The sequence below is a fragment of the Stegastes partitus genome, unplaced genomic scaffold (genome assembly GCF_000690725.1).
Source record: "Stegastes partitus isolate 25-593 unplaced genomic scaffold, Stegastes_partitus-1.0.2 Scaffold628, whole genome shotgun sequence".
Classification (NCBI taxonomy): Eukaryota; Metazoa; Chordata; class Actinopteri; family Pomacentridae; genus Stegastes; species Stegastes partitus.
This window is the reverse complement of record NW_007578359.1, coordinates 60,807-72,019: the sequence shown is the minus strand read 5'-3', so window position 1 is coordinate 72,019 and position 11,213 is coordinate 60,807. Positions and strand designations below refer to the sequence as shown.

The following is an 11,213-nucleotide window of genomic DNA, read 5'->3' as shown; positions in this document are numbered from 1 at the left end:
AAGCTGGTCGCTGATCAGTCGCTGCAGCGTCTGGGAACAGCGTCCACGCGCCATTACGCACCGGGAGAGCGCGCGGAGCCCCGGAGGAGAGGAAGAGGAGGAAGAGGAGGAAGACGGGGACGGAGGCGAGGATGAGGACGATGCGCGCATGAAGCCGGTTCTGGGGGATTGAACTCTCCGGGAGATGGATGTGACGGAGGGTCGCGGTTCGTCCTGAGACGCCGACAGATGGGGGACCGGCACCGGCGGAGACTCGGGAGCCTCACGGTGAAGTCCCGGGTCTCCAGGGAGACCAAGCTCCGGCTGCGGGTCATCTTCCTGGACGACAGCGAGCGCACGTTCGAGGTGGAGGTGAGTTTTAACCGGAAACGGTCGGAGCGAGAGGTGCGCGCGGATCCCTGCCGGTGGTGCGTTCACTGACCGACGGTCCTCATTTATCCGCATATCTTCTGTTTTCTAGTTTCTCTGCGCAGATTCTACGCTCTGTTCATATGTTTGGGATCTTCTATTTCTATCGTTCCCCAAAAACAAAGAAAAGAGCCGAAACACGCGCATCAGGTCTGGACCATGAATGCAGGACAAGAAGTCAGAGCGACGGACAGAAACACTGATGAGATGGAATTCACTGGAAGATTTAAACCAGATAACTGCTGATCTGACACTTAACAGGCTGACAGAGCAGATATGCACCGTAAAAAAATAAAACTAAATAAAATACAGAAAATACTGGATCACTGTTAAAATAAATAAATAAATAAAATAAGAAACAACAGCAAACTACTACTGATGTTTGGTTTCATGGCTGCATCTTGTAAAGAACATTTTACTATTTTTAAAAATGCAGACTTTGGACGTGGACGTTTTTCACATTTGACTGATTCAGTGAAATCTGCAACAAAATCACCGTTAAGTGATTATTTTTAAAGTTTCCTGTGAGCTCTTGAGCCTCTCTGACTGTATTTAGGTTCGTTTCTATGGAAATAATCCTTCATATTATACTTTAAAACACGTTACAGTGCCGATCTCTGCCTCCTTCTCTCCTCCCCAGTAGCTGCAGCTCAGCACACCAGCTCACCTCAAAGTAGAAATGCTCATTAATGGGTTTATTTTGCTCATCGTGTGTCTTCCTGTGCATGAAAACACCACAACAGATGTTAACGAGGATTTTCTTTGGATGGAGTCTCCAAGAAACATCTGATGTGGACGCTGCTGTTGGTCGAAGAATCAATGAACCTGATAATAAACCTCAACATGTTCAGAATTTAATCGTCAGTCATTAATACGACTCATTTATTCATTAATCTTAAGTATCAGGGCTAACATCCTACAAAATATCATCAAAAGTGGCAAAAATTCAAGAGTTCAAGCGTCTCAGATGTTAAATTTAGTTCATTTTCTTCGTTTTACATGAAATCAGACGAATATTTTGACTTTCAGGTTTGCTGCTCAAACAGGCGACTCCGAGGCCGTGACGTGGATTTTCTGTTGAACTATTTATCCGCTAATCTCAGAAAGTGTGAGCAGCTTGTCCAGGACAGAATGTGGTTTGTTCTTCTCCAGTCACTGAATTTTGATCCGTCCAATCAGAAATAAAAAAAAGCCACTCAGGAAGCAAACTTTGATGAAAGCTGAACAACTCTCAGAGCTGCAGCTTGTGTTTATCGTTCGTCTTCCAGGTTTCGTTTTCTGACCAAAGACTCGTTTCTTAGCAACACATGAACAACGTCCGTCGGTTTTCTCTCAGCGTTTGAACTCAACAGTTCTCCATCAGCACAGAACCGACCGGCTCAGTCGACGGTTATCTGCTTGTTGCTGGACGTTCAATGACCGGGTCGGGTCCAGATGTTCGTCCAAACAGCTGCACAGAACCTCTGCTGTCTATGAACCGCCATGTGCTCGACTATCCAGGTCAGCAGAGCCTCAGCACGCCGACGTCGCCTTCCAGGCAGTAACGCAATCTAAAGAGAGACTTTCAGTGTGTGTGTGTGTGTGTGTGTGTGTGTGTGTGTGTGTGTGTTTGTGTGTGTGTGTGTGTGTGTGTGTGTGTGCTTTGCAGCATTGTGTTGGCGAAGCAGCTCCACTTTCCGTGGCCGGCCTTTCTGCCTGTCGGTTTCCCAGCAGCCTGCGGGACTTTCGTAGCATCTTTAGAGGAGGCGAAGCAGCAAAGAAAGGAAAAGGACGGACGGCAGGATGAGGGCAGAAATAAACGGTGATGAATACAGAGCACCTGGTAAACGGGAGGTTAATGAGCGAGATACTGGATAAACACAAGTCGGTGCTTCTGTGGTTTCGCTCGGTGGAACTTGTGGAACCTTTTCTGCTGGACCAGACCTTTAGTTTAGGGCTCAGGTTTAGTTTAGACAAGAACAGCTGTGGACACCAAGGAGGCACAACTGTTGGTGTTTTACTACTTTCCAATCAGACTGAAGCATTTGAAACACTCGCTTCAGGTAGCAGCTCACCTCCAGCCCAGAGGTCACGGTCCACCACAACCTCCGACTTCTGAATCTGAACCCCGCTGCAGACCGCCCCACTGAAGGTCACCACCCCATGAAGCCAGCTGAACTACGTCATCCACAAAGAGCTGTCATTCAGACGTCGTACCAGTCAGTCTACCAGTCGGTCTACCAGTCGGTCTACCAGTCGGTCTACCAGTCGGTCTACGGTCCTGAGCTCTGGTAGTGACTGACAGTTTACTCCGTAGGGTGGCTGGACTCAGCTTCAGAGATCAGGTGAAGACTTGGACACCTGGATCGAGCTCGGAGTAGACTCGCTGCTCATTCATGTCGACAGGATCCAGCTGAGGAGGTTCAACGTCTAATGGGAGACTCCTCCAGAGGTTTTCAGGTCAGTTGGGAGGAGCCTCCTGGGTAGACCAGAACTCTCTGGAGGTATCATCTCATCTGGCCTGGAAACACCTCAGCGTCCTCCACAAGAAAAAAAAAAAAAAGACTAAAAAGACTTCCTTCCTCTGCTGCCTCGACCAGACTCTGGAGAAGAAGATGGATAAATAGTCGAATGTTCCAGGAACGAGCCCCACTGGCCTCAGAGTCCAGCTGCTGTACGGCCGGTACATTCAGGGCTACAGAAGGGTTGGCATCGGCTCTGGAGGACTTGGGCAGGTCATGAAACTTTACGTCACATGGACACTATCAGCCCAAAATGTATGACGATGCGACAAACGCAGCAGTGCTCGTGCTCAGAATACGTAGACGACAACCAGCTGGACACGTCCAAACCGAGTCTGTCACATACGTCCATAAACTCAACGCTCCAGACGTCCTCTCCACGGCGACGGCTTCCAGTTCCTCCTGGAGGATTCAGAGGCGTTCCCAGGCCAGACGAGGCAAGTCCTCTACCTGGTGGTCTCCTTACAGCTGGATGTACCTCCAAACCTCCAACGGAAGTCTCCAAGGAGGCAACCAAATCAGATGTTGACCCTTCAACTGGATCCTTTGGACATGAAGGAGCTCATCACCCCATCTCTAAACCCTGCCACCCTAAAGACTCAGTTCAGCCGCTTTTATCTTCGTCTGTCAGCCGCAACCCAGAACTTATCTACGTGTATGTTATGGAAAACTGAAAAACGTACCAACTATGTCCACGGTCCAGTGAAAAAAGGAAACTCCTGAGTTCCTGTTGAGTGTAAACAATCACCATGGTGACCCAGTCAGGGCATGCAGGGACAGGGTTGGATCGGAACCCAAACCATGACGCTTCTCTGAACCAGAACAACTGATCTTAACCATGAAAGTGTCGACCAAAGCGTGAAATGTTATTAAACCAAACCACACCGTTTTAGTGCCAGAACCGAACCAGAAAACAGAAAGCAAGCGACAACAAAATGAAACCAAAGTCTCTCATCCATCACAGGATGTCAACTCTGGTCTTGGTCTCTGGTTTAAACCTCCATCTTCACCTCCTACTGCTGGTTCTGTGGCTCTTTAAAACCAGTCGCCTGACGAATTATATCGATTTATTTACATCGTTTATATCTGAGAATGCAGTTTAATGTATAAACCGTCATCCTGTGGAGACTGGGCTGCTAGAAAAGCTGTTAAAATCTGGATGAAATGCTGTTTTCCACCCAGGACAGTGTTTGTTTTTTATACTTAAGGTGATCAGAGTCGTGGTTGTGCTGGTTGGTGGCGTCCACAGAGGAGGATAATCGAGGCTGGGAGGGTTGCAGAGTCCATTATGCCTCACAAAGATAAAAGTATGAACACGTTAGCGTTTGAAGAAAGAGGTTCTCTGATCTGACCCCGATCCTCCACGCTTCAGGGCAAAACCCCAATTAATGATCGGACAGCAGGCAGAGACAAAGACAAGACGGCGTATGGACGTGAGGAGAGGAGGCGGAGGCTCAGCGGACCAACGTATACATTCATAGACAGATATACGGCTGATTTTATGGTATAGGATCGGTAGTTATGATGGTTTCAGAGACAGAACGCTAAAGTAGTCCAATGCTGAAAGCACCACATGAAGGACCTGAAGCTTCCAGCAACACGCAGCTTTTAATTCATCAACTTCAACTACAATCTAAGAAATAAATAAAGTAAAGCTTTGTCCTGCAGCATAAAACAGTTCTTATTTAATCGGTTAATCAATAATAATTTTTAAAAATTGGACATTTTTCATTCTTCAGTCGTATGTTTATGGTAAAAAATATATTTATTTGCTAAATGTGGAGCATAAATCGGAGCCCATTAGCCCGACTTTGTCCTGTAATTTTAAAAAACTCCTATTTCATGCTACCCAGCAGGGTACATTACATATAATAAGCCAATGACGGGATAGTTGATGTATTTTAATGATGATTATATTGTAAAAAGGACTAGAAATCTGGCTGGTGTTTCATCAGTAGTAACTTTAGTATATTTAATGAACAGAGTTTAACCTTCACGCTATCCACCAACAGCCACGAGTCTGTCCGAGTTAAAATCATTTTCACCAAAACAATGAACCTAAAGATGCTGAAAAGCTCCTTGTATATTGCTTATTTTTTCTTTCTTGTCCAATTAATCCTCTCATGGCCCCATACATTTATTTAAAGGCCCTTCAAAGGGGTGAGAACCACATGTTGGAAACCACTAGACTAACCGGTTCATTTAACCTCAACCTGCTCTAATAACGTCATATATGATTATAAATTAACGATATTTCGTCCTGCTAACAGTCCATCCTCGAGCCTGCAGGATGCTAAAATGCTAAGCTAAGTGCTGGTAGAACTGAGTCCAGAGATGTTTCCTCCATCACTCGGTTCTGCTCCGGCGCTGCGGAGGCGTCCCTTGTTTCACTAATTATCAGTTATTCCGGCTGTAATCGGTCACAGCTGCTCGTCGTGACGAGTTAATGAAGGACGTCCAGCGACCCGCCGGGCGCTAAACACCAGCTAGCAGACAGCGAGCACAAAAAAAACCTGCTGGTCGTGCAGAGAGCGAACAATAATTAGAGATGTGACGGAGGAGGAGGCGACGAGCAGCAGAGACAGAAACAAGTTCAGGATGGAGCTACGAAACCGACTGGACTGAAGGTGGCCTCAGCTCACGGGTCAGAACCGAACAAAGACACCGACAGTGACAGAAAAATGTGATTTATTCTGTTAGCTTCTTTGCTTTCTGTTGCTTCTGAGTCGGACGGTGACTTCTTAGAAAAGAAAAGCAAAGTCACCGTGCAACACATCTGAGGAGCAGAATCACGTTTGTGGCTTCGTTTCCTCATTAAAACTGCTTCTCTCTGTTTTAACAGCTGCACTGGATGAGTGCACCGTTAGCCAACACTAAAACCATCTATACCCAGAGTGTTATACGTACTGCAGCGTCTGTAACATCCTCAATTATGCAAAGTTCTGGTGAATAAAGCGACTGAGCTGCAGCACATTTCCACCAGGTCCCAGGAGGATCCTCACACTTTAGTTTTAGGAGCTTCTCAATTAAAAAATCCAATTATCCCCCCTAACGAACCTCCACTTCAATTCTCTCTGCAGCAAAAGGTTTTGGGAGGCGACTTCTTCAACAAAGTGTGCGGCCACCTGAAGCTGCTGGAGAAGGAGTACTTCGGCCTGGAGTTCAGACACCACGGCGGGAACTACGTAAGGAACGCCGCAGCGCTCACGTGTTCGCTGGAAGGTCCTCAGAGTCTGAACGTGTTTCTGTTGCAGGTTTGGTTGGAGCTGCTGAAGCCGCTGGTCAAACAGATCCGATGTGAGTTCCCTTTAAGACTCAGAACAAACGGGTCTGTGGAGGAGTTCAGCAGAAACTCCATCAGGCACATTCTCCTCAGACGTTATAAAGAGTACAAACAACAACGAAAATTAAAACGTATTTCTTACCAGACACTGAATAATGAACTTCCACTTCCTCCGTCCTTTCTGGAAACAACAGAAAACACATTAAAGCTCATGAAGGAGGGTTAACGAGGACGACAGAGGAGAAAACACAACTCTACTGTGTGATATAGTCAGTTTAAACCTGAACATTTAAATTATTCAGGTACATTTATGTAATACATAATCCTGCAGGTGTCTTTAGCAGACTGGTTGCATTAGTTTGGATCATAGAACATTCGACATCAGATACATTTATGTGTTTTTTGAATTTTTATTAATGATCATCGTCCATCTCTGCACCTCCATCACCTGCTTTATCTTTTCTTCTTTTCTCCGTCAGACACAAACGATCTGTTCTTCAGGTTCATAGTTAAATTCTTCCCTCCGGACCCCGGACAGCTGAAGAGAGGCCTCACCAGGTGACGTCCACACTCATCCAGTAGTCCACTCCCTGTCACATGCATACCAGGTAGTAACTGCGTCGCTGTGCTTTGCAGGTATCTTTTTGCCTTACAGATAAAGCAGGACTTGTCCAACGGCAGCCTGACCTGCAACGACAACAGCGCCGCCCTGCTGGTTTCTCACATACTGCAGTGTAAGCTCACCGGTTAAATATCTCAAATGTTCACAGGCGTCATTAAGAGGTCCAGGACTTTAGAATATATTTTTATATATGTACACATTTGGGCACAAACGGGGGAAAAATGTTCGGTACAGCGCTAACTCCCCGTTAACTCCAGTGTTTTGCTGCATATGAGGAGGTTGTGGGACACGTTTAAAACAGAGGAAGTATTTACATGCGTACTCTACAGCAGAGTTAGGGGATTATGACGAGGAGCTGGACTGTCACCACCTGGAGATGAAGCACTACGTCCCCAACCAGGAATACCTGGACCACAAGATCATCAAGCTGCATAAGAAACACAGGTACGGCGCCAAGCAGAACACCTCAACGCACATGTTCACCTGTAATAAACAGGGTTCGATGCAGAGGGTCAAAAGCTGCACCCAAAGCCAGGAAATGGTTCTTTGTCTTCAAACCAGTAGGATTTATTTCTTAATTCCACGTCTCTAAAGTCCTTCTTGCTATTCCTGGTCTCCTTCGTAGAGGAGTCTCTCCGGCTGACTCGGACATCCACCTGCTGGAGGTGGCCAGGAAGCTGGACATGTACGGCATCCGACCGCAGCCTGCCCATGACGGGGAGGGGATGAGGATCAACCTGGCCGTCACGCACTCCGGCGTGCTCGTCTTTCAGGTGCACCTTTGACGGATTTTAAAGCAAACACATACAAAGTTTACATACATGACCACAAAAGGTGGTTTTCTGCTGCAGGAACTCGGTTCAGGTGCAGGTTTCCCCAAACTTTAGAAGAACGGTCCCGTAATTGTCCTTTTCATGAGTTTCAACGGTAACAGAACCAACACGTACAGCTGTTACTAGACGCAACTCCAGATCTGTGACGGACGTAGAGCAGTGGAGGTTTGTTGGGTGATACAGTCAATTTTTCAAAGAGTTCAACAGGAGAGTACTGATGAACAGCAAGGACATGGAGAAGGCAGAAGAAATAAACGCAATTATCGTTTAATTTGACCAATCAGCGTCCAGTCCCGCACCATCAGATTGTTCAGGGATGCTCAGAAACACTGGAGCGGGTCATAAAGAGGTTCTACAGGTTCTTGTGTATGGAACACATGCAAAGGTTTGGGTCTAAAACAGCACTGATTCATTCTTCTGTTTTTCAGGGAAACACAAAAATCAACACCTTCAGCTGGGCGAAGATCCGCAAGCTGAGCTTCAAACGCAAACACTTCCTCATCAAACTGCACGACAAAGTCGGGGTGAGAACCTGAACCGGTTTACTGAGGCCACGGAGTCTTTATTCAGACTGGATTGACGGGTTGAGTAACGGCAACAAGGGAGAAATCGTGGTGGCCAACATGTCAGGGGATCGTTGTTCAGACCATGAAAAAGTGGTGTTGGGTCAGGTGTTGATTGGCTCTGAATCACAACTTTAGTGGGTAAAGTCTTGGTACCAGAAGGTGCCTTCAGGAGTCTCAGAGTCCATGTGTCGACCAGTCAGAGCTTCTTTCAGATTTGATTGTCTCCTGTCCATGCAGCCGTCCTGTAAGGACACTTTGGAGTTCGCCATGGCCAGCCGGGACGTGTGCAAGTCCTTCTGGAAGATGTGTGTCGAGTATCACGCTTTCTTCAGGCTCGCTGAGGAACCCAAGGCCATCCAGAAAACCCTGCTGTCCTGTAAAGGCTCCAGCTTCAGATACAGGTACAACACTGAGCCTCTGTCCCAGTCTCATCACAATCTGTACTAGGAGTCAGGAACATCTGTAGATCCTGTCAATACAAACATCTCTACAAACATTCAGTAAAGAACCACAACAGACAGCAGCCAGATGTTGTCATGTGAAGCTAAATTTCCCAGCACAGTTCTTCTGGACATGCTGGGTTTGTATACGTCAGTGCATAAGCAGTGTTACTACGAACTTCAGGCAATATCTGCAGATGTACAAGCTCCAGAAAAAGGTGCACAATAGTGTCAAAAAATCTTCATGAGAGCCCTCATGAACATGACAGATGCATTCATCCAACTGTCTTGTCTCTTCTTGTACTTTTATTTTGCTGTGCATCAGTGGTCGGACCCAGAAACAGCTGCTGGAGTGTTTGGGATCAGGGGAGAAGAAGTCGTCACACTTTGAGAGGTGAGAATGAATTGTACCAAGGACCAAATCAGTGTCCCCATCATCTAATCTCTTAATTTCTTCTCTGTCTGCTCAGGACTTACTGTCCGTCCGACTTTGATGCCAGACAGTGTCGATCTTCCCCCGATCTCCTCACCGACGTCTCCAAACAGGTAAAAACTGTCATTGTTTGAGTTCTGAAACCCTAATAAGAAGCAAAGACACTTAACGTGGTTCTTTCCCCCTCAGTTATACGACCACGCCCACCCGTTCCCCCGGTCAACTCGTGCTCTGGCGGTCTGCAGTCAAGACGAGATGGATCCGCATCACCGAGGCATAAACGACATTGAACTCAATGAAAGAGGGGCTAAACGCAGCCAATCATCCGTGGAGGTCAACCAGAGGTGCCGCCCCCTCTCCCAGGTCACGCCCATCTCTCCATCATTCCACCAATCAACGCCGTCGCCAAAGACCAGATCTGCATCCACGTCTTTAATGGAGGACGTGCGGGTGGGACGGATCGGGGCGCAGCGCCAAGCCCAGAGGTTAGCCGGTGTCTATGGAAACCGGTCCCGACGTCGGCCCAACCCCCAGCCACATCCAGACGCCGCCCAGCAGCTGGTTCTTCTGTACCCAAACAGCCCCGCCTACCAGTACCACCCAGTCCTGCCATCGTTCCCATTTGCCGGAGCCTCGCCACTCAATCGACATCCCTACCTGACGGACTACGTTACAGTTTCCTCACTCGAGCGTTTCCCGCATGTGAGGCGGCGAGATTGTGTGACAATGGATGGCGTACCGAGACCATCCTTCTACCCATTCAGCCACGATTCACCCTCGCTTTCCCCCATCAGGAGGAACCTCCGCCCCTCCGGATCAGGTGGGCTGGGATTGGCCCGAGTCTACCATCCAGGAAGCAACGGCGCAAGGCTATTGGGCATCGGACACACAGAGGCGGGGCATTACAGTGATGACTCCAACTTCCTCCCTGGGTTGCCTCGCCGTGTGGCAAGCCAGCCAGATGTCAAGTTCCAGCTCTCAAGGAGTTCGAATCCCGCCTTTAATCCCGCATCCGAGTTCCGTCCCCTTGGTTACTACCCCCACCTGACTCGCCCATCCAGACCCACCTACCTCCCGCTAAACTCGTCCCCTCTGCCAGAACGCCCAGCTTCGCTCTGCATGATCGGCGGCAGCACAGGAAGCTACAGCGACTCGGACCCGGAGGTCTTCTATCCGTATTACTGCCCACCCCCCCAGCTGGGGAAGGTGGTACGGTCCGCTGGACTCGCCAGGATGAGGTTTTCTTCTGGGAGCCTCCAACTGGACGAGGAGGAGGAGGGGGAGGAGGAGGAGGCGGCGAATAGAGCAGTGAAGGAGGTGGCAAAAACCAAGGTGACGGGTGAAGAGGAGAATAAAGGAAAGAGCGAAGGGGAGGAGACGAAAGGAGCAGCAAAGAGAACCGAAGTGACGCTGTAGATAACGACAAAAACACGGTATACAGGAAACACTACGAGGGTTCAAGATGTGATCACAGTGAAAACTCACAGGACGGTTTGAAAACCATCCACTACAGAGACTATAGATGTGATTAATGTGTGAGAAGTGTATTGTTTCAACATGTACTGGCAGATGAAATGTATTTTTTTTTTTGCCTTGTTTAAGCAAAAACCTCAGATTCTGAAAAGTGGCTGCTGTTTAGTTGCCACATTATGGGTGCAAACGTCCAAGAGTTTGCAAATTCAGACCTATATGCTTAAATGTTAGCCTACAAACTGAGCATAAAAGCTCAAACAAGCCAACGATCTGTTGCAGCTGCTACACCAAGGGCAGCTTGGATTGAAGGCATTGTGGTTGGCGTTAGATTCCAAGGCTTGGGAGTAGATCTTTGGGTAAAAGAGGTCCGTTTCCCCGTCAGTGGGTTTTTATGATGAACCTGACTCCAGCCTTAAGCTTTGATGATATTCCCTTGTGATCGTATACTTGGTTGTTGTTACTTTTCTAATCCGTGGTCGTTTGCTTAGAAGACATATCGATGTATTCTGAAAACGTGCACTGCTGCCTTTGTCATGTGGACACAAATTTTGGACGCACTTGTACAAAGAGGTCCAAGCGGACTTGAGGAGTTTACAAAATTTACATTACTTCCTAGCAAACTATTGTGCACTCTCGAAAGTGCAAAGCGTGAAA

The 11,213-nt window shown here is 47.7% G+C and overlaps 1 protein-coding gene across 1 annotated transcript; it reads left to right on the top strand.

The window, feature by feature from the left end:
* Nucleotides 1–228: 228 nt before the first annotated feature.
* LOC103363059 (FERM domain-containing protein 7) lies at nucleotides 229–10,502 on the top strand. Its single transcript, XM_008289656.1, has 12 exons — nucleotides 229–351; nucleotides 5,990–6,094; nucleotides 6,164–6,206; nucleotides 6,672–6,750; nucleotides 6,829–6,926; nucleotides 7,144–7,258; nucleotides 7,440–7,587; nucleotides 8,076–8,171; nucleotides 8,451–8,614; nucleotides 8,979–9,047; nucleotides 9,124–9,199; nucleotides 9,276–10,502. Exons 1-12 carry the CDS (start codon nucleotides 229–231, stop codon nucleotides 10,500–10,502), a joined length of 2,343 nt encoding a protein of 780 aa, XP_008287878.1.
* Nucleotides 10,503–11,213: the final 711 nt, after the last annotated feature.

Excerpts from the sequence above, each read along its gene's own strand:
- LOC103363059 (XM_008289656.1), top strand. The coding sequence starts at position 229 with ATGGGGGACCGGCACCGGCGGAGACTCGGGAGCCTCACGGTGAAGTCC. Across the intron at positions 8,615-8,978 it reads GGCTCCAGCTTCAGATACAG|TGGTCGGACCCAGAAACAGC; the intron begins GTACAACACTGA and ends GCTGTGCATCAG. Across the intron at positions 9,048-9,123 it reads AAGTCGTCACACTTTGAGAG|GACTTACTGTCCGTCCGACT; the intron begins GTGAGAATGAAT and ends CTGTCTGCTCAG.